The sequence below is a fragment of the Rhizophagus irregularis genome, chromosome 15 (assembly GCF_026210795.1).
Source record: "Rhizophagus irregularis chromosome 15, complete sequence".
In the NCBI taxonomy this organism is placed as follows: Eukaryota; Fungi; Glomeromycota; class Glomeromycetes; order Glomerales; family Glomeraceae; genus Rhizophagus; species Rhizophagus irregularis.
In genome coordinates this window covers 4,916,176-4,940,000 of record NC_089443.1, presented here as the reverse complement: position 1 = coordinate 4,940,000, position 23,825 = coordinate 4,916,176, and the positions used below count along the sequence as shown (strand labels likewise).

The following is a 23,825-nucleotide window of genomic DNA, read 5'->3' as shown; positions in this document are numbered from 1 at the left end:
GGCTGGAATTAATTCCTAATTTTTAACTCCAGCCAAAACGGATATGTCGATCATTTCCTTTTTTGGCGATAGCCGTTCCACAAAATCGATTTTATAGGACCAAGTTTGGGCATTTTGTATAACCTAAATTTCCTTTTTAGGAAATTCAATAATTCCTGCCAGAGTTAAGTGCATAATTCTGGCCGAATTACATATTTACAAATTATAGCTTTAGAATTTATAATATATTTATTCAGATTTAAATCAGATTCAAATCGGATCGGATCCAAAGATCCATCGATCGGATTTAATCGGCTTCGGAATCGATCGGACAGATTGAATCTAATTAAATCTGATCTCGATTCGTATTAATTTCGATCGATTAAATCTAAGAAAATCTGATTTGATCCGATCTATTAAGAGCACTACCGCCGCCTCAATGAGACTGCAATGCTTATGCGGTCAAAAGTTATCAGAAGAATTTGAGAGTGCTTGGATGGTTTTTCATTTAGCATACGCCGCTCACACATATTCTTAACCTCGCAGCTAAACAAGGGATGGAGATAATTGATGAAGAAATTCTTAATGTGCGTAAGTTGATGATAAAGATCAAGAATTCAGTTTTATTATGTGATGATTTACGCGAGTTATGTTCTGCGAGAAAATTGAATATCTTCGCTGAAGTAGATATAAAACTAGGTGGGAACTCCACCTACTATATGCTTAGAATTTCAAAGAATGGAAACGGCGTTAAGATGCTTGCAATTAAACAATTTGAAAACGTCCGAGATTTAATGCCATCTCTTATAGCATGGACAAAGATTAAGGTATGTTTCGATATTATAATGATCAAAGATTTTCAGGATAACAGTAAGATAAGAGCTCCCGAATCTTATTTAATGAAATATCATATCGAATAGGAGGGCGGGGTGATATTCTTCAAAGGAACGAAACTAAAAATCGAGAATATTATTATGTAAAATATTAAAAGATATTTCATGTAAATTAACATATTTATATTTTAAAAAATCAATAAATTAATTACATTTATTTCCGTAAGTTATTTTAATAAAATCTACTATTATTTTGCCAGGAAACAATAATCGTTTTAGAAACCACTGAAAGAGCCACCAAAAATCTTTCAGGTTCTAAATATCCAACCATTGCTGACGTACGATTCTATTTTAATGAAATTCGGGACCATCTAAAATACTGTATGGAAAGTGATCAATATTTGTTACCGATTCGATAAATCAAAAAAATTTGAAAATACTGACGATTCGATGGATGCGTAACTATGATTGCCTACAATCCTTGGATCCACGAAACAAAATTACCCTCTTATGGAATTAGGTGAATCAACAACGAAAGAATTAATACGCTTAAAAGAAAGGTTTTCTTTTTATTATAGCAAAGTTCCACGATCACGAACTTCCATACCTAAAGAAAACAATAATGTTCGGACGGAAGAGAATATTTCTACCAACTAAAGAACGGCGTTTAGGAGAAACTACTGAAACAGCACAAGCTTCAACCCCGCCTTCAAACAATCCTGATTTCACAGAAATAGAACGATACCTAGGACTGCCTTGTCAGAATGGAATGTAGAAGTACTACTTTGCAAGCCGGTTCACACTGTTGAATTTCCAGTACTCTCATTAATGGCATTATTTGGCGATACAATCCACAAGGTTGCATGCGAACAGCGTTTGAAATAATCAATAATTAATTGTTTTAATTAAGGTTGCTTGTCTAAACCTCTTCAAAATCCTACGATTAGTTTCGTCAAAATTTTACTAGATTTATTATAGTTTTGGCAGAGTTTTGGCAGTTTTCCATTTATAATAAGTTTCGGCAGTTTCGCCTTCTCTAAAGTTTCACCAGTTTTTTAATATAACTTTAATATAGTTTTGGGCAGAATTTCGCTTTTTCGCGAAACGCATCTTGCCTAAATAACCCCTCGCTTCACAAGCAATTAGTTTTAATTGATTAATTCATTAATTTTGTGTTTATTTTTTTTTCTTATTTTAAAATTTAGCATTTTCTGTTGCTGGAAATACAATTATGAAAACTCGAAATCGACTGCAACCAGAAACTGCGAGGGCGTCATTATGCTTAAGAGTTAGATAGATAATAATATTGGAGAAAAAAATGTGGCTTAGCCGTTTATTTGGAATTTTTGTAACCGATCAACAGTTCTAAACTAATTAAGGTTTTAATATGTAATAATAAACGGTATTTGCTTTTTGTATTACTAATTTACAGCATTATTTAAAATTTTTGTAAATATACGTCAAGTTTTTAATAATTAATATGTAGTTTTAAATCGTAGTAATACTAATAATAAAATTTTAAGTCGTTTGATAATAAATTAAATGAAACCAATTTTTATATATGACAAAAATTTATAAATAATTTAGCCCAGGACCAGGTCCAGGACCAGACTTAATAAAACTCAAGTCCTGAGACTGTTCATTCTGGGGAGCATTCGTCAGATCCGTTCCTGAGCATATAAGTCACAAGGCAAGCCAAGAGCCTAGGACCGACTTTACAGAAACCTTGAATTTTTAAACAATACCGAATTGATATAATAATGATGTTAAATAAATAGGACCCCGGATATCTCCAAAACAGGTCATAAGTCACACTTTCGGCAGATTGGCCCATTTTTCAGGATCTCAAAAAATCGTTTTTTGTAAATATCTCGGCATCCAGTAGTCCAATTTTAATGAACTTTTTTTTTAAATTGTAGAGCTAAATGAGGGCTACAAAATAAAAAAAAGTTCATTAAAATTGAATTACTGGATGCTGAGATATTTACAAAAAACGATTTTTTGAGTTTCAGCAAAAAGGGGTGTTTTTGGCCAAAAGTCCATTATGACCTTTATATTAGATATCCGGGGTCCTAAATAAATATCGTGGCGATATCGATTTGCAAATGATATCATTATGATATCGCAATGATATCATTTCAATATTAATTCAATATATCGAAATGATATCGTAAAGATATTTGTTTGAAAAAATATCAGATCGATATCATTTCAATATTGTTATAACAACAATGAATTTTTTGAAAAATGGGAAGTAAATACAATATTAATATGATATCGTTCTAACATTAATTCAATATCAATATGATATCATAAAGATATCACTTTATAATTATCTAATCGACATCATAACGATATTGACGAAACATCAAATTGATATCATTTCGATATTGTTATAACAATAATGAAAAATAGAAAGTAAATACGATATTAATATGATATCATTTTGATATTATGTCAATGTCAATATAATATCATAAAGATATCACTTTATAATTATCTAATCGATATTGACAAATAACGAAACGATATCATTTTGATATTGTTATAACAATAATGATTTTTTTTTAATAAATGCAATATCGATATAATATTAATTCAGTATCAAAATAATAATATCAAAATGATATTATCTATAAATATTGAATTTACCTTTAAAAATATCAAATCAATCAAATATCGTTTTATAATATTTTAATAATTTGTAATCTAATTTAAAAGTTAATTTCAATAGATTTAAGTTACCGGTTATTTATTACAATAACAATTTTAATTACAGATAAAGTATACATTAGTTTAAATATTATATAACAGATAAAAAAAATATCAATAAATCTATAATAAACTAATTCAATAAATTAGAATTATGAGTTAAATTGGTGATGTAAGTCAAAACATTATGCCTTAATACTCCAGAATCATAACTCATCAACCCAAAGTTGAGGATTAACCGGGTACCTTACTTTAGATTCAGCGACACTGCCCAAGTTGGATGGGTGTCACAGGTACGCTTTAAGAAGACTCGCTACGACTCTATTGCAAAAAGGATAAGTATATTCGAAAACACCAGACATAAATTCACCTCAGAAGTTTGGCGGGAAACCCCTATAAACAACTGCAGTTTCATCGTTCCCAAAATCATTGAATTTAGGGATACAATGAAAAAGTTCATGAGAATGACAGCTTTAAAAAAAAATACAAATATATTCTCAACTTGACAATTCGCCCCTTATTAACTTTGGCCTGGAATTACCAATATGGCTTGCATTATTGTTGTTTGTAATTTGATCCATTGAATCCACCATAAATTGCCTGACAAAGCGAACTTTTATTAGACAACTATAGCTTTATCAACAAACGTTGCAATGTGTTTGGACGAATGACATCCTGTTTAATAAATTTTAAATGGGCAAACGTGGACCTAAAACCCATTATAAGGTAGACTGCAAGAAGTGCAAAGCAACCTACCTAACCCACGAGTGGGTTTAAGGGTTAGGGAATTAATTACACGCCAAACACACACAAGTTGGTATGAAGTTAAAAGTCTTACAAACTAAAAATTATTTTTGCTACTTAATTCTCCAATAATCAATGTTATAAAAAAGTTACTTACGACTTAAGCCTACTTAATTATATATAAAACGACACTTCGAACAGACAGAGCTCATGATATATGAGAATATCCCATCATGCCTATTTTAACCTTTGATTAAAAGATTTTCGTTGCGTTAATTATATAAGCTTTACGCCTATATAACATAAGCTTACACCTATATAATTCAAGTCCGCCTTTTCCTATAACACACTATGCACGACGGCAAACGGTATAGGAGGAAGACTCTACTTTCAGAAAGAAAGTTTTTTTTTTCAAAAAAAAAACGTACAAATAAATAGCGGTTAAATAAAATAGTGGTTAAATTGACTTTTTAGGAATTAATAGGCCTTATAGCCTTATAATATACGCGATCATTTAATCAGACAATTTATTAAATTTGGTATTACACGAACTTGATCAACCTGATAATTGTTTAGTCTCTTTATAGGTGGATATTTCTTAAATTATCACCTGAACTTTTCAATTTTTTGCAGAATCGAAGATGAAAACCAGAAAAGTATTCTGATTCAGAATTTTTTTTAAGAAATGTGTTTGTTATTTTGTAAATTACCAGTCAGAATTGGCTTAAACTTTAAAGTTCTTACTTTACGCAAATGTTACGCAAATGTATTCTTTTTGATCTGTATAAGAACGTCAAATATATAGAGATATTTAGGCCGTATATACTAAAGAAGAAACGTCATATAATAACCATTCCATTTTTAACAAAACAACAATTACTTTTTAAACTTGAAAATGTTATATCTTAGACAAACATTTTATAGTTTTATACATCCATTTTATTTTATATTATTATCACTCGACATTATGGTATAATGTTTAGAATAATGATGTTTCATATTATCATTTGCTTGTAAAATTTACTAAATTTATTCAATGTAATATCGTTATAAAATGCATAATTTTATAAAAAAATTAGAGCGTTTGCTAAGATTTATAACTATGTATAATTTAATATTATTATTAATAACTATGATTAAAGGATATGAAGTATCAGTACAGTATAAATAAAATAACTTACCGATAAAGAATCAACGATCTTATTTCCGCTCCTAGAAGGAATCGTTAATTTTTTGGTCATATTATCTAATTCTTTAACGGCGGACAAATTTTTTCCATTCCACGAAACCTTAAAGGTTTCTCTTACGAAATCAACCAAGGTATTGAATCCTCCATTTCTTGTTAATTCTGAAATATTAACAGCTACAAGCTGTCAGCTTAAAATCTTTTGGACAAATTCTTCATCAACGTAATCTATAAATTCCTTTTGAGATAAACTTCCAGTAGATGCTTTATAATTAAATTAATAATTAATACAAACAGCACTATTTGGTTAGCTACGAAACAATTAAATAAATACCTGTTTTTTCTTATTTCTTTAAATTCTTCTACAGAAGTTAAAATAATTTGGTTAAACTTATTTCTGAAATCGATAAAAAATTTTCGGGTTTTTTCGAGGTAGCTTTTTAGCTTCATTCGAATGTATTTTTATTTTGAAAATTTTTGTTATCAACTCATCAAAAACTTCACCACGCGGACTTCTTGCACGTAAAAAAAGACACTTGACACTTTCGTCCCATAGACGAATTTTATCCTAAAATATTAAAAATACATTATTTAAAAGATTTAGACATAATAAAATCATGTTAATTTAATACTTACGTCCGTAATTTTACTGGATGATGAGATAGCAACATCCGTATTGTTCATTTCTAGTGCCAATCTTAAAATTTCCGGATGGTCGACGAGCCAAGCAACTATTTCTAAATTTGACTTTGATTGAAATACTTCGGGTTTTTTATGATCTTCCGTCTTACTCTCATCATCATCATCATCATCATCATCATCATCATCATCATCATCATCATCATCATCATTACTTCTTTTTTCATTTACTACTATAACTTCTTTATCAGCAGATTCGGCAGCTTCTTTATTACTATTTTTACTTTTTTTCATCAACTGATTGGCTTTCTCAATGTCAATATCTCTTCTTTTTTTCGTAATTTGTTTTCTTTTTGATCCTATTATACATATTTTTGGTATTTATTAATTATTCTTCTTACATATAGCTATATAAGCAAAACTTACTATAAATTTACAAAAGAGTTATATCTATATACCTCCTTCAACTTCCATTTCTTGATTATCATCAGACGATTTATTAGGTAATTTACATTTAGTCGTCATAATATAAAAAAAATATGAGCGAAAAAAAAGTGGAACAACCTTTTTGTTTAAAAGTAGATGATATTTATCGAGAAAATATGAATGAATAAAAAATGTAGAGCAACTTTCTTGCTCAAAAAAGTAGATGATAAATATTGAATGAACAAAAAAAAGGGCGAGGTTATCATGATATAATTTTGAGATTTTAGCTATTGTAATTATGATTGTAGTATTTAATTGGAAAATATACATGATCTTAATATCATTGTGTATCATGTAGAATGCAGGATCAGTTAAAAATATCAGGAGATGAGAAAACTAAAAATTATGATTTCTAGAAGATCGAAAATTAAATTTAATTAATATAAATAAATTATTACAATATCGAATTTCATTCAGTGAAATTTTTTTTTTACATGGAAGATTACCTCAAATCGATTTTACGGTTTCAAATTTATTATATTTTTCAGGCTATACGTGGAATGAGAAGAAAAATAATGGAAAGGTGAGAAGAAAAATGATCGGTAGAAGAAAAGGAGTAAGAAGAAATTAATGGAATATTACGTTTTGAATTTCCATTTTTATGTGTGATACGATGACATGCAAGAAAAAAAAATTTATAAACTCTTGACGGAAAAATAACTGAGCCAATGAACCATGTGATGATCCTATCTAACTAAGCCATATCTATTTAGTGTAAGCCTCTGGATTGATTACATAAAAAATAGATGGGATCTACAGTAGTCGACTTATAACGATATTTGAAAAATACCGATATATTGATTGAAATTGTGAAAATACTGATAGGAAAGAGTTTTAATACATATTGGTGTAATCAAATATCGGTATATAAAGTATCAACTATTCAAATAATACAAGTCATGTGCAACTAATCATTTGTTTAATTGTTCGATAATATTCCTAAAACGGAGTAAATTAAGATCGAATTAAGTTCCTTACGGTGTAAATTAAGGTTAGCTTAAAATTCAGTATAATTGTAATATATCATCGCAGTGTAATATGAAATATAATCAAGAACATGCGTGATTTAAAATATTATATTTTATAATTATAAAGTATAAAGATAACATTTTAACTCATTTTTTATTAATAGAATTTGTTTATTTATTTTTATTTATATATATTAATTAATGCAGTATTACTATAATTATATTTTTAAAATAAATTGATAAATCAAAAAATTGAGTGTACAGTCAACTCTCTTTATAGTCACACATTTGGGACAGTCCATATTTGGTGATTATAAAGAGATGTGACTATATAAAAAATTTCTTATATTTGTATATCATGATTCCGGCCCAAAATTAACATAATTTTAGCCAGAATTATACTTAAAACTTTATTGTATCGTAACTTCGCCAATATTAATCGTAGAGAGATGATCTTACCGCCATTCGATTCGTCTTGATGAGACGGTTCCAATGGTATAAAATACGTCGAAATCCAATCACTAGATTAATTTCCGAAATTAAAAAAATATTAATGGTTTTTGTGTAATAACTCTGCCAATATTGATCCTAGAAAGACGATCTTACTACCATTCGATTCGTCTTGATGAGACGAATCTAATGGTATAAGATACATTGAAATCCAATCACTAGATCAATTTCCGAAATTAAAAAATATTAAATGGTTTTTAAGTAATAACTCCGCCAATATTGATCACAGAGAGATGAGCTTACCACCATTCGATTCGTCTCGATGAGGCGATTCCAACGAGCTATAAATCGTCTTTTTACAATCACTAGGTACCGAGAAATCTAGCAAAATGTTAAATGGCACAGTAAACGTAAATCAAGAAATATTATAATGCCGATGTTTAACATTTTGTTGAATAACTCGTCAGCCAGTGATTCGAAAAGGATAAAACTACCACCATTCGATTCGTCTCAGTGAGACGATTCTAACAAGCTATGATACATCTTTGTACGATTATTAGATGCCAAGTTATTTAATATATTCTTTATATAACTGTGATTATAAACGGTTCTTTTTAATATAAGATTTTTGAGGATAGGTGTGATAGTGACTATAGATAGATTGTGACTATATAGGATAGATTTTAATAATAAAGTGTTTTGAACATTCAACTGGTGTGACTATATAGTAGAATGTGACTATAACGGGAGTGACTATAGAGGGAGTTGACTGTATTCAATGTTAAATAAATTAATTAAAGATGATTGCATTAGAACTAGACAAGATCATAAAAATAAACTCAAAGAAATCAAAAAAAAATTATGTGTGTATTCATTGTTAAATAAATTAATTAAGGATGATTGCATTAGAACTAAAAAATTTAGACAAGATCGTAAAAATAAACTCAAAGAAATCATAATAAATTTATTATAAATATAGAGTCTTTTCTTGACATTTTCCCCATTAAACTAATAATATTTAATAATGGCAGCATTAAACTTAAACGCAAATCTTCCAGTATACATTCAATGGCCCGATGACGCTGCTTTGACCTTAATTCAGCGTCGTCAGGCCTATCAGCCCTTATTCACCACAACGAGGTTACATGACCAAAACCAATTATGGCGTGGAATTGCTCGTGATATACGAAACAACCACATATTCAGGCCAACTAGAAAACAATGTAGAGAGAAATGGAATGCGCTAAAGTCGGGGTACGAGAATTTAGAGAGATTAATAAACAGAAATCCTGAAGGATATCCCACTCGTACCCCGACTTTGCATGACGAGAGATTCCACCAGGAACTCTCTGACGAGTTTTGGAGAGTGGAGCGTAAGTATTTATTATTTAACTGATTTTTTCATTAATTTATTGCATTTATATTAATACTTGCTTTGTTTTAAGCATTAGTCTGGGCCGCCCGGAGAAATAAGATGGATCGTAGGGACATACGAGTATAGAGAGCGCAGGCGCTCTCGCTCCCGATCCCCCTACTACCACCGAGAGCGCAGGCGCTCTCACCGACGTCATTGATTTTTTATTTTTTATTTTATTATTTTAATATATTTTATTTTATTTTATTATTATGTTTTATTTTATTTTAATATTATGTTTTATTTTATTTTATTATTATATGTTTTATTTTATTATATGTTTTATTTTATTTTCATTCAATAAATGACTATTTTCGATAATATTATTTGTCATACCAATTGTCATTAACCATATACAGCCGGTATAATTGACCCTAAATTTTGTGTAGCCAAATCGGCAGTAATTTAACCGAATTGATTACTTAATTGCATTTTTTTTTTGCCGACACACTAATAGTATTTAATAAATTTAGTTCTAATTGAATTTATAAAATTCTAATTAAATTTGAATTATTTTAAATTGTTATAAAGATGAGAAGACGATATAGTCACAACAAGCCAATAGAGCCAATTCGAATTCGAAATCGGGTTTCTTACAGCAAACCTAATGAGACAACAGATTCTGACGAGAGAGTGGCAATTCGTTCGCCTGTACGTTCGCCTGATAATGATAACGATGACATGGACTTTCAGTATGATCATAAAGATGATTTAAGTTTTCAAGACATTAATGATGACGATAATGCATATGGATCAATTAATCCTCCAAGACTACAATGATGAGATGATATTTTCGCAAGATAATGTCAATTCATCTGATACTGAAGAGGAAGAAGAAAGTGATAACGAATACAATTATGAAGAGGAGGAAGAGGAGGAAGATAATAATGAAAACAATGACGAAGAGGAGGAGAATGAAGGTAATAATGATGATAATAATAATCAAGTGGAAGAGGAACGTAATAACAATGAAGAGGAACGTAATAACGATGAAGAGGAACATAATAACGATGAAGAGAAATGTAATAACGAAGAGGAAGAAATACATCAAATCGTTGAAGTGTTAGATGAAGACAAGATACCGTTCTGCAATGGTCAATTTGCACCGTACTTTGATAATTATACAACTACGGCATTATTTTGCTGGCTTCAGAAACATAATATTTCTACGAAAGCATATGAAGATCTTGTCGATATCATTCACAATTCTCAATTTGAACCTACCCATGTGGTAAAAAATATCTGAAGATTCCAATCATGGAGAAAACGTCTTCCTCTCCTACCAATAATAACAAAGTCTATTAAAATTTCACCAAAAAAAACTCCATCAACCTCACGAGGATCAAAACTTTCGTATCAACTTTCAATTAGTGAAATTATATGGCGTGTTCTTAATAATCCGATGCTAATGAAGCATATGTATTTTGGATCCGTCATTAATTCTGAAGAAAAATCAGAATTTTGGCATGGAAATTTATGGGGGGAATCCCCACTTTTTGGACAACACGAAATATTAATATCAGAAGGTTATAAATTAATACACTTTGATACAATTATAATTTATTATCATTGATAATATTTATTAAAGTTATTTATTTTTAGGATTAATTTTATATTCACCAGTGGTTAATTTAAAATTAATTCACCAGTGGTGAATTTCACTTCAATTTTTATAAATTTTTATTAAAATACCAAATTTTAGTAATTTAATGGTGAATTTCACCTTGATTTACATGTATTACATACATGTGTTACATTAAATTTTTAAAATTTTATGGTGAAATTTACCTTCGGTGAATTTTACCCTAATTTACATAATGTATAAACAAACTTTTAGCCTTAGAACGCCATTTTTCTTTTTTTGTTTTTATAATTTTCTTTAAAGAATATAAACAATATGGAGGATTCTAATGATTATAATAAAGATATATATAAGACAAATGCATTTTTTTCGCCATATTCTGAAACTTTAGACTTTTTATTATCACCATTTAATGATAATTTTGCTATAAATTTTTTACCAGTTGTTGAACCAGATTTTAATCATAATTTTACAAACATAGATAGTTTTTCTCTTGAAACACCTTCTAAACCATCTATTAACCCTTCTTTAGAGTTACTTTCTGAGCCTTCTTTAGAGTTATCTCCTGAACCTTCTTCTGAACTTTCTTCTGAACCTTCTTGTGAAACTCCTTTTGAACTACCTTTTGAAGAACATTTTGAATCATTATCTGAACAGATTTATCAGTATAATCTTACTGTAGGAGATTATTTTGATGATTGGCAATCAGTTGATACATTTATGCATCAATATTGTTTAGAAAGAGGTTTGGATATCAAGTTTATCGAAATGATAAAGATCCAAATGATTTTACTATTATACGACGTAAATCATTTCGTTGTTCTTCAAATGGAAAATATGAATCCAGAAAAGTAATAGATCAGAAATTGCATCGTTTACGTGGTACTATAAAGACAAATTGTGAGTGGCACTGCAATTCTCATTTCCAAAAACGGCAAATCAAGTAAAATGTACATCATTAAAAGATATACATAATCATGAAGTAAACCCTACCCAATTACCTCATATCATTGCTAGATATAGACGTTTTGATAACGAAATGATAAAAGACTTGAAATTTTTTTTGGATTGCAAAGTTGCACCTATTATACAACTAGAAATTCTTAAAAGAAAGTATCCAGAACATGTATTTCATAAACAAGACGTTTATAATGCTATTTATAATTTATGCCAGAATAATAAAAATGAAAGACCTGACTCTTTATTATTTCTTGATATCTTATTTGAAAAAATGACTCAAGACCCACGTTGGAAAGTTTTTGTTCGTCATACTGGTAGTGAAAATCGCCTATCAGGTATATTTTGGATGTCTCCTAGTCAACTAGAATTGTATAGGCGATTTTCTGATATAGTATTAAATGACAATACTTGTAAAACTAACAAGTATAATATGTACTTAAGTGTATTTATGATAAAAGATAACTATGGAAGATTTCGCAATGTGGCAAATGCTTTAATAGAAGATGAACTTTCTTCAACATACACTTGGATTTTACAATGTTTGGTAAAAGCAACTGACAATATAATTCCAAAATCATTTTGGACTGATTCTGAACCTGGATTAATTAATGCTGTTGCTCAAGTTTTTCCAAATACACCACATTTTTATTGTATGTTTCATATATGGCAGAATATTATAAAGCATCTTAAATCCAAATTAGGCGAAAACTTTAGTAATTTTAGTAAAGCTTTCTATGCATGTAGAAATGCATTATGTATAGAGATTTTTGAACAACGTTGGAAATTTATGATAAAATCATTTCCAAACTGTAAACGTTATATGACTAGAACATTATATAATAATAGAATTAGTTGGGCTAAAGCATATATGCCATTCCAGTTTAATGGTGGTATACAAAGTACCCAAAGTGTAGAATCGTTTAATAATATTATTAAAAGGTCTTTAAATAGTACAAGTACACTTTGTGAGGTGGAAGAAGCTATAAATAAGAGATATGAAGAAGAAATTAGATATTGTCAATTAACAGATCTTAAAGCAAAGTATACAACAGTTGGACTTCCACATCTTTCTTCTCAATTTTTTTCAGATGTTGATACAGTTATTGTTGAATTTTTAACTCCTCTTATATTATCTTTACAACGTTTTCAAATTTCACAATCATTTACTTATGAAGGGCAATTAATATCTTGTTCATTTGATGTATGTATTATTTCTTAAAAAATAAAACTATTGATATTAATTGACATTTATAAATAAAAAACATTATTTTTCATTACAGAACTCACCTTCTAATACTCCAGATGATAATTTCGTAGAAGATATAGTAGATGAACCACAAGTAATGTTAAAATCTATATTAAATGATATGGATATATCAAATGTTGTTGAAACTTGGAAAATTCGTCGAGTAGGAGGTATTTTTCAAAAAGAAAATTTAGTAGTTCTTTTTAATGATGGATCACATATTTGTACTTGTTTGGAAACAATTACAAAAGGAATAATTTGCCGCCATTTTTGGAGAGTTATGCTTTATTCTAATACAGCAAAATTTCATATTAGTATTATTCCTATTAGATGGTACAAAGATGATATTTTAACGAAATTAAGTAGTAGTATACTTGAAAATTCACCTGTTCTTACAGCAGTAGAATCATCTGATACAGCAATGCTACATACAGTAGATTTTGCTCTTCAAAGTTTGAAAAAGCATTTTCAAGGATCTTATAATAATGAAATTATTCAACAAATTACAGTCAACTCCCTCTATAGTCACTCCCGTTATAGTCACATTCTACTATATAGTCACACCAGTTGAATGTTCAAAACACTTTATTATTAAAATCTATCCTATATAGTCACTATCTATCTATAGTCACTATCACACCTATCCTCAAAAATCTTATATTAAAAAGAACCGTTTATAATCACAGTTATATAAAGAATATATTAAATAACTTGGCATCTAATAATCGTACAAAGATGTATCATAGCTTGTTAGAATCGTCTCACTGAGACGAATCGAATGGTGGTAGTTTATCCTTTTCCAACCACTGGCTGACGAGTTATTCAACAAAATGTTAAACATCGGCATTATAATATTTCTTGATTTACGTTTACTGCGCCATTTAACATTTTGCTAGATTTCTCGGTACCTAGTGATTGTAAAAAGACGATTTATAGCTCGTTGGAATCGCCTCATCGAGACGAATCGAATGGTGGTAAGCTCATCTCTCTGTGATCAATATTGGCGGAGTTATTACTTAAAAACCATTTAATATTTTTTAATTTCGGAAATTGATCTAGTGATTGGATTTCGATGTATCTTATACCATTAGATTCGTCTCATCAAGACGAATCGAATGGTAGTAAGATCGTCTCTCTAGGATCAATATTGGCAGAGTTATTACACAAAAACTATTAATATTTTTTTAATTTCGGAAATTAATCTAGTGATTGGATTTCGACGTATTTTATACCATTAGAACCGTCTCATCAAGACGAATCGAATGGCGGTAAGATCATCTCTCTACGATTAATATTGGCGAAGTTACGATACAATAAAGTTTTAAGTATAATTCTGGCTAAAATTATGTTAATTTTTGGCCGGAATTATGATATACAAATATAAGAAATTTTTTATATAGTCACATCTCTTTATAATCACCAAATATGGACTGTCCCAAATGTGTGACTATAAAGAGAGTTGACTGTATTCCTAAAAGAAATAAATTTGGAGTAGCATTTTCAACTGCAAAGACTGCAATTAATATTGCATTAGAAACTGGATGTGATAACGAATTAGTAAAATTGTTAAGAGATTTTATTTCAACTAAACAAAGAAGTCGAAATGCAGTTGATTTAGAAAATAATATGGAAGTAGAAAATATTGAACATGACGAAAATCAAAATAATATACTTCCTTTACAACAACAACTAATTGATATAACAGCAGATCCTTATGTTACTAAAATTCGGGGAGCTCCTTGTAAAAAAAGAATGAAGAGTAGTATTGAAGTGATGGGAAGAAAAAAGGTAATGCATGAAACTTCAAATCATGTTAATGTACAAGAGACTGATGATAGTGGAGGAACATCAAAGTCGCAACGAAAATGTTTGTTATGCAAAAAACCGGGACATTATCAAAAGAAATGTCCAAGTATAAGAGAGTAAGACAGCAAGTGTGATGTTAATGTAATGATAAGATGCAGTGCATGATATATATAGGTTCGTTAGATCATTTGATTATCTAATAGTTGATAAAGTAATATATATATGCGCATTATACTAATTAATAATTTAATTGCGTTACGTATTACTTAATTAGAGCGAACGTGAAATTGTACAATGTTGCGATACGTTTTTTAGGGGGAAGAGAAAAATCTATATAAAGAACTGCTGTCCACAGGTGGGTGAAGTCTTTTCCGAAAATTTTTTTTTTAATTCATTGCTTCTAATGAAACTTAATCATTTTTTACTCAATAATCATAATAAAATATTCATTAGAAAGAGGAGAAAATTCTACACGTTTTTATTCATTTAAATTGTACTTTTTATTATATTTTTGATGATAGTATAATGCCATGTTAAAAATTGGAATTTTAAAAATTTTTTTTTGTTTTGTTTTTTTTTTGTTTTTTTATTTTTTTAAAAATAAAAATTTAAATTACGTAATATTTTATTTCTGGTGAATTTTACCTGTGGTGAATTTTACCCTGGTGAATTCACCCCTGGTGAATTTCACCCCTGGTGAGCGTTAAGATCATCCTTATTTTTAATAAATAGTATTGTACCGATCTGGTGATTTTGTTTACTATCATGATGATAATGGTCAAAAAAAACTTGGAAGATTAAGATCAATTTTAAAAAATCATGATGGATATTATCAGTTACGAATTCAAAAAATTTTGGAATATAGTGATTTACCCGGAAATTTAAAAGGGTTATCAAGACAACGTCGTTCTATTACCAGTGAAGTATAGTTACAAGATGAACGATTTTTAATTATAATGACTTCTCAAATTTTAGAAAAAGTAACTATATTGATAATGTTTCAACATACAAAATATTCCTGATGGTTCATTGCGGATTAGTGAAATAATTTATAAATGTAATGACCGTTGGCACGTTCGTAATGTAAAGCTTTCATACCTACATCCATCTGATTACATTTCTATTAGAAATCCACCATCATCATCTATGCCAATCTATAAGCTGTTTTTAGATCTTTATTATGATGATTTTGGTACATTTAGAAATGTATACCATTCTCTAGGTGGTGTTTATGATGTACAGTTTGGAAATATGCCAGCACATCAAAGAAAGCTAATAAAGAACCATTTTGTTATTGGGTTTATCCTATTTGGAGGAAAATTTGACGAATTTATGATACCATTCATTTCAGAAATGAAGGAATTAGAGAAAGGAAAGGTGATGACTGTCCAAGGACAAGATGCATGGATAATTGCTGGTTTAGGCATTGTTACGGCAGATTTACCTCAAGGTAACGATATGACAGGAGTACTAAGGTATTTTTTCAACTTAGTTAATAATATAATAATATAATTTTATGACAACTATTAAAATTTTTTAAAAAATAAATTTAGACATAATGCAAATAAGGGTTGTCGTACTTGTAAAACTACTAAAGAATCATTGAGTGCTCACAATCAGGATATCGTAATAACATTACGTTATCATCATATTACAGACGAAGAAATCTTAAAAATTTCTTATGAGACTATAATGTCAAGAAGAGATCAACTTTGTACGGAATATGGTTTAAGATCATTACCTAGTATTTTAGATAAATTAAAAAGGGAAAGACATTTACAGACGCCGCAGGATGTTTATCATGCGACTGCAGGAAAGATTGGGCGGCTACTAAAATTAACTTGTGAATTATTTTCACGAGAAGGAGAAGATAATTTTATCGAAATTTGGAAAAATTTTGAAATCCCAAAAAGATGGTCTCGCTTACCAAATCCGATTACTCACTACAATAGTTTTATGATGTCGGATTTACTTAGATTAGCTATGATTATGCCATTTTTGTTAAACCAGTTTTTAAAAGAATCAAGTATCAAACGTAATGAAACAGCCATAATTCAACAAAGAATTGATGCATTTCGAGTTAGTTCAGTTCCAAAAATTATTATATCTTGTTGGATACATGTTGCAAAAACTATGAAAGCGGTTTTTAACAAGAAATTTACATCAGATAGCTATGAGGAATTGCAACAATGTCTTGAAGAAGAGTTTTCAATCCTTCCAAAGGTATAGTTACAAATTTGATATTGAAATGTGGAATAATTTCAAATAATTAACAATATTTTACTTTTTATAGGTTTTTGTAAATTTTGTTAATTTACCAAACATACACGTTAATATGCATCTTTTGATGCATGCTAAAACCTTTGGAACACTTATTAATATCCAAGTTGGTATAAAAGAAATGGTCCATCGTATTTTTAAGGGGATGGTACCAAAAACTAATTGCAAAAACATAGATTTAGATTTATTAAAGCGTTACAATACTTTATTTGCAATTCGACATTTAGCAGATGGTGGTATTGATCCAAGATTTAATAGATCTTGTACTGGATTTACAAATTCAAATTTTGGACAATTATTTTTAAATTGGTATGTTACAGAAGATAAATATTCAACTGAAGCAACTGAACAAGTTCAAGACGATGATGATGATACAAAAAGTAAGTATTTTATTGCATATAATAGTACATGTTTGATATTTATATTTACTAATCTTTTAATTTAGTTATATCTCCAGTAAACTTTATTTCCAATATTTCATTAAAAAAAAGAATGCCAAAGCAGGAACGTGATAAACTTCTTTTAACTTTACATAATTTTAAAACTGAATTGTTTTTATCTTATGTGGATATGAAGTTTGAGGCGGCACTTATAAACTCTTCAATTAGTTGGTACAAATTTGCATCATATATGATTGAAGAAGAAAATGGTATCCTTTCAAAAGTTCACCTACATCTCGATGATTTTATCACAATTTATGAAGAAGATCATGAAGAATCTTATGCAATAATCAAAGGTATCTTTCAACATAAGGGTAACAATAACAAATATTATGCATTTATTGTTGTAGATTGGTTTGAAGATACTATGGTTGAACATTCAGTATTAAAATGTCCACTTTACCGTCTCCAAGCAACAGGAGATAAATGGAGACGTATTTTTCCAATTACTGTAATAGATAATGTTCAAAAAGTACATTTTATTCATAATTGTAATTCAGAAAGGTGCCAACTACCAAATCATGATACTACAAATAGAATTTGGATAAAAAATAATTTTTATTTTACAGCCATATAATTATATTAATTATATAAATATAATAAAATAATTATTTTAATTTGTATCGTATAAAATTTTAACCAATAAAATCATATGCGTGATGTAATAATAAATTAAAATTAACCAATTAAAATCACTTTAATTACATGCATGTGATATCATGCATGTGATATCTAAAAATAGCTAAAATTCGCGTTTATTAATGAGATTTTTTTTGTTTATTTTCAAAAATACGCTTTTCTCTTGTCTTTTATATTAATACTTTACGGTATTTTAGTTCGTCTCTTCTTTTTTCTTTTTAAAGTATACTTTAATTATCTTTTTACAATATTAACAATACTTTGGGACACTTTAGTTTATATATTCAACATAGTAAGACACCCACATACGAAAAGCAAGAATAAAGAAAAGAAAATGTACCCGCCACTCACATACGAAAGAAAAGAATAAAAGAAAGGAAAAATGTACCCACCTACCCACATACAAAAGAGAAAAAAGCCGTTTTTTAAATAAATAGTGGAGCTGTTAAGCAAGGTATGAAAATAAGATATACGCATATTTTTCATATTTTTTTTACAATATGTTGTGGTTTGAGTATTTTTTTGTTAGACTGTGGTATAAATGTGAATATATTTTTCAACGGCCATGTATCTATTGCTTGTTAAATATATTTGCAATTTCTTTGTTAGACTGTGGTATTACAATATGAAGTGTGAATATATTTTTCAACGGCCATGTATCTATTGCTTGTTAAATATATTTGCAATTTCTTTTGTAATATTTGCTTTAACCTGGAAGAAAATGTTGTAAAATAGGGCTGGATATTTATGGCATTTTCCGCCTTCCAATTACTTTGTCCGGGGGTAGCCTGACAATTTGTCGTTGTCCGTCAGTCGTAGCAACCAGCATTTTTTTACAATATTATGATTTTAAGAAACAAAACACTTTCAAAAAAATTTAAAGAAAGAACTAACTTAAAAATATTATCATTTTTATTATTCTTTACAAAATCCCAGAATTACCTGCTCTAACTATTATCCCAAGGTTATGTATTAAATTTTAAATATATTTTACAAAGAGTACATTTTATTAATCATGATTGTTTTTTTTATTTTTTTTATATATATATATATATATTTTAAAATTGAAAATGACGTATCCATCCACTCACATACGAGAAGAAAAGAATAAAAAAGAGAAGAAAAGAATAAAAAAGAGAAGAAAAGAATAAAAAAGAGAAGAAAAGAATAAAAAAGAGAAGAAAAGAATAAAAAAGAGAAGAAAAGAATAAAAAAAAAAGGAAGAAAAGAAACGTACTCCACTCACCCATAATAATCCACTAATAAAAAATTATTATTATTAATGTATAATAAATAATAAACATATATTACAATAAAAATATTTTTGTGATGTTAATTCGGTGTTAATATAATATCATTACGATGTAGTTACGATATTAAATAAATGTAAAACATTTTTTGTAATATTAATTTGATATTAATATGATATTATTATGATGTAGTTACGATATCAAATAAAATTGTAATATTAATTCAATGTTAATACGACATCACTACGATGTGGTTACATGATAATATTTACATCGCATAATGATCGTAGCGATATCGCAGAGATATCGAACTAATCAATGTCGATTAAATACAGTTACGACTAACTTAACGACGTCGAATCTATTTTTTATCAAAATATCGTAATGATATCGTAATGATATCATTGCGATATCTAATCAATATCGATTGTAAACTCCAAGTTTCAGCAAAGCATTTTATTTTCTACTTTCTAAAAAAAAGAAAAAATTCTCAATTCTTAATCCATCAGACTTTTCGTCCCAATTTTTAAGATCCAAAATGTTTAAGTAAATACCCATAACTAAAAATAAAAGAAGTATTAGTAAAAACCTTACCAATGTTTCCTACCTCCTAACTCTCAAATCTACCTTCTATTCTGAAGTCAAAGACCAAATCCTACATCAAGACGTCCAGAAAGATACCTATAAGGAAAAAAAAATTAGAAGTAAAATTAGTTAAAGTTTTACTAATGTTCTCTAAAATCTCAACTCCTATTCCAAAGTTTCAAAACACGCACCTTTTTCCAAATGATCAAATCCAGTAACCGAAATCCGAGTTCTAGGTATCCAGAAAGATATGACAAGAAATTAAAAAAACGAAAAGAAATTAAGAAAGGTTGGTTAAAAATTAACATATTACTTTCTTGATATTTTCTTTCTAATTTTAATCCTATACCTTATGTCTTATTCCAAAGTCCAAATCCAAAATCGCACCTAGAAGCAATAAAGTACAATTTTTTGGACAAAAATAGATTTCGGTTTGATTTTTTATAAAAAAAATACAAAAGTTCATTTTAATTTTTTACATTTTTTATTTCTAAATAATTAAATTGAGAAAATATTTAGTTTTTTAATAATAAATAAAAAAGATCGTTTGGTTTTATTTTGTAAAAAAGAATTGAATAAACTATAAGTAATAAAGTAAATGAATCAAAAAAAACTGCTGCGTAATGATTTTATAATGAAACAAATAACGGATTATGATTAATCTGTTAATCCGTTATGAATCCAGATCAACAAGTATCCGATACCATTTATCAGATCCAACCGGTTAAATCCGTTAGTCGATTTTATATCCAGATTATAACCGTTAACCTAAATACCCGATAATAATGGATATCCATTTCTATCTGATATTAACAGTTTACGGGTCTGAACACTGCATGTCTCTAACACTGATAGATAGCTTGCTAATTCCAATTATTTATAAATCATTTAGCACGGGTTAATTTGTGATCTATCGATGCTAAAGACATGATCTTACCGCCATTTGATGTGTCTCGTCAAGATGAATCCAATGATATATGGCTCAACTTTGTACGATTACTAGATGGATGGCTATTTGATTTTTCGCATTTTTATAAAAAATCAGATTAAACCAAACTGAACTGCCAGTTTTTCGGTTCTAATACCTGAACTGAACTGAACCGAATTTTGAGCCAATTTCAGATCAGTTTTCCAGTTTAGTCTGAACCATTCAGAGTTTTAGTTTCATCATTATTTCTAAATTCTTCTTTATAAGGTACTAATTTTAGCTTATACTGACGCATTTGGAGAAAAAGGTCTTCACATGACTTTGAATTATTTCCCATAGCTTTCCAAATATTACTAGCAGCTGAGGTAATTAGAGAATACGTTTCGCTTCACAATCCTTCTGCTATAATAAATATCTAGTTAAAATTTGTTACATAATAATTATAATAAATGATAATTAAATTTTAATTAAATAAGAATATTTATCTCAAAATCCTGGATGTAGAAAATATGCTAACAAATATAAAGAAATATTAAACTCCTCCTATCTTTTATTAAATGCCTGTATTGCATGCTGTTGTAGTGATATCAAATTACTTGAATTAAATTTTTTACATCAGGAAATTTGTTTAGGCGTAATTTAGTGTAATATTTTGGAGGTGGTGTAAAATTTTGAAATATTACACTAAAAACGTAATATTACAAAAATTTACGCTCTTAAATTTGAATAATTATAGTAATTTAAGAATATCTTACTATCTACTGATCCAATCAAGTCGATCTATAGCTCATTGGAATCAGCTCATCAAGACAAATTGAATGGTAGTAAAATCGTATTATTATGTTCGATAGATGATTTTATATTAATTTAAAACTTTATTGTATACTATAGAGTATTCTATCAACTGTAAAAATGCGATTTTACTACCATTCGATTTGACTTGATGAGCTGATTCCAATGAGCTATAGATCATCTTGATTAGCGAGATATTTTTAAATTGTTATAATTATTCAAATTTAAGAGCGTAAACTTTTGTAATATTACGTTTTTAGTGTAATATTTCAAAATTTTACACCACCTCCGAAATATTACACTAAATTACGCCTAAACAAATTTCCTGATGTAATTACATAACCTAAGCGTATCATTTGGATAAATGCATCAGCTAAATTAGTTTGATTTCCTTCAAGCATCAATATTGCATTCTTAATAGGTCGAAGTAATTTGGCTAAAGTATTAACTTTATCATAAAAGTCTTGTTTTTTAAGATATTTTTTAACAGTTGAATTAGTAATTTCTTCGGGATGATTAGTTACTACCTATAGATTTAAAATTAATATTTGATTAAATTTTTTGATATAAAAATTAATAAATGAAATAACAAAAAAAAATCATAAATATTACTTTATCAAGAACCTGTCTCATTCTAACAAATGAATATGTTGCCTTGTATATGAACGTCCATCTTGTTTTAATAAAGTACTTAAGTCTGTCATCTTCAATTTTTAAACTCTTGGTAGACTCAGATAATAAACTATTGCAAATCATATGGGCCGATCCTTGGAATTTAATTTTTTTACACAAAAATAATTTTATTAAAGCAAATATAAATTATCATTTATATAAGAATAATAAATTTATACCAGATAATGCAAAAAAAACTAATTAATTATATAATTTTTAATTTTTTTTTAATATAAGATATCATTAAAATTTAAAAGATCAAATATAACTCTCATGACAAAATCATTGATAATTCTTCGTAGAAATAAGCTATACAAATAAATTTACATTCATTTGAAAGAGAAAATCGAGATCTATCTAATGAATCTAAAATCAAGTGAATTGAATCACTAGTTGTTCAGTAATCACGTTCAGTATATTATTGAATTTTATCTAAATTTGATCATTAATTACTTCACATATAGTGATTCAATTTGAATGATCTTTGCTCCCTAAGGTGATGCCAACTTTTATCTTTAAAATAAATTTAAAATAATTCGTTTAATATATGTAGATGTTTAGGAATCATCAATTATATTATTAATATAAAATTTTATAAATTTGATAAAATCTGATATAAAAAAATTTATTAAATACCTGTAGATGCAAGCTACACGAATGAAATTATATTCATTTGAAAGAGAAAATTGAGGTCTATCTAATAAGCCTAAAATCGAATGAATTGAATCACTGGATTGTGAATAATTACGTCTAATATATTTATTTTTAATTTTTAAATTTGATTTGACTTTGATCGTTAATTACGCCTCATCCAGTGATCCAATTTTCCTGATCTTTGATTCTTACGATAGAGCAAATTCTCAGCTTTCAAATGAATGTAAAATGATGACGTTAGCATATCTCCAGGAATAATAATGCACGATTTTGTCACCTGCATAAAGTCCGATCTGAAAATTTTATTTCTTACCAAAAAATGCTTTCATAAGAGAATCCCAAATTCTTTTACTTTATTTAAAAGATTTTATTTGCTTTAGTAGAATAAATCTAATAAAATAATTTTAAAAGATAAAAAACAAATATATAATTAGTTATTTTGAAAAAAAAAGAATATCTTATTATTCATTTTACAACTATTTTACATCATAATTATTTTTTATTTGCATGTATTTTTTACAAAGAAAAAACAATAAATTAATGCTAAAAATTATGAAAAAATATGTCTTATCTATGTATA

At 28.1% G+C, this 23,825-nt stretch overlaps 6 protein-coding genes across 6 annotated transcripts; 5 read left to right on the top strand and 1 right to left on the bottom strand.

The window, feature by feature from the left end:
• Positions 1 to 5,362: 5,362 nt before the first annotated feature.
• OCT59_007810 (uncharacterized protein) lies at positions 5,363 to 6,618 on the bottom strand (the record flags this gene model as incomplete). The annotated part of the gene is made up of 5 exons (XM_066132518.1): positions 5,363 to 5,368; positions 5,450 to 5,616; positions 5,959 to 6,022; positions 6,091 to 6,452; positions 6,552 to 6,618. 5 exons carry the CDS (start codon positions 6,616 to 6,618, stop codon positions 5,363 to 5,365), a joined length of 666 nt encoding a protein of 221 aa, XP_065998942.1.
• A 2,403-nt stretch (positions 6,619 to 9,021) lies between these two features.
• OCT59_007809 (uncharacterized protein) lies at positions 9,022 to 9,498 on the top strand (the record flags this gene model as incomplete). The annotated part of the gene is made up of 2 exons (XM_066132510.1): positions 9,022 to 9,370; positions 9,443 to 9,498. 2 exons carry the CDS (start codon positions 9,022 to 9,024, stop codon positions 9,496 to 9,498), a joined length of 405 nt encoding a protein of 134 aa, XP_065998941.1.
• Positions 9,499 to 10,144: 646 nt separating this feature from the next.
• On the top strand, positions 10,145 to 10,657 carry OCT59_007808 (uncharacterized protein; the record flags this gene model as incomplete). Its single annotated transcript, XM_066132501.1, has 1 exon — positions 10,145 to 10,657. One exon carries the CDS (start codon positions 10,145 to 10,147, stop codon positions 10,655 to 10,657), a length of 513 nt encoding a protein of 170 aa, XP_065998940.1.
• A 651-nt stretch (positions 10,658 to 11,308) lies between these two features.
• On the top strand, positions 11,309 to 11,848 carry OCT59_007807 (uncharacterized protein; the record flags this gene model as incomplete). The annotated part of the gene is made up of 1 exon (XM_066132490.1): positions 11,309 to 11,848. One exon carries the CDS (start codon positions 11,309 to 11,311, stop codon positions 11,846 to 11,848), a length of 540 nt encoding a protein of 179 aa, XP_065998939.1.
• Positions 11,849 to 14,624: 2,776 nt separating this feature from the next.
• OCT59_007806 (uncharacterized protein) lies at positions 14,625 to 15,125 on the top strand (the record flags this gene model as incomplete). The annotated part of the gene is made up of 1 exon (XM_025334381.2): positions 14,625 to 15,125. The coding sequence occupies one exon, from the start codon at positions 14,625 to 14,627 to the stop codon at positions 15,123 to 15,125; it is 501 nt and encodes a 166-aa protein (XP_025164687.2).
• Positions 15,126 to 16,385: 1,260 nt separating this feature from the next.
• On the top strand, positions 16,386 to 17,745 carry OCT59_007805 (uncharacterized protein; the record flags this gene model as incomplete). The annotated part of the gene is made up of 5 exons (XM_066132476.1): positions 16,386 to 16,480; positions 16,559 to 17,228; positions 17,299 to 17,433; positions 17,606 to 17,665; positions 17,731 to 17,745. The coding sequence occupies 5 exons, from the start codon at positions 16,386 to 16,388 to the stop codon at positions 17,743 to 17,745; spliced, it is 975 nt and encodes a 324-aa protein (XP_065998938.1).
• Positions 17,746 to 23,825: the final 6,080 nt, after the last annotated feature.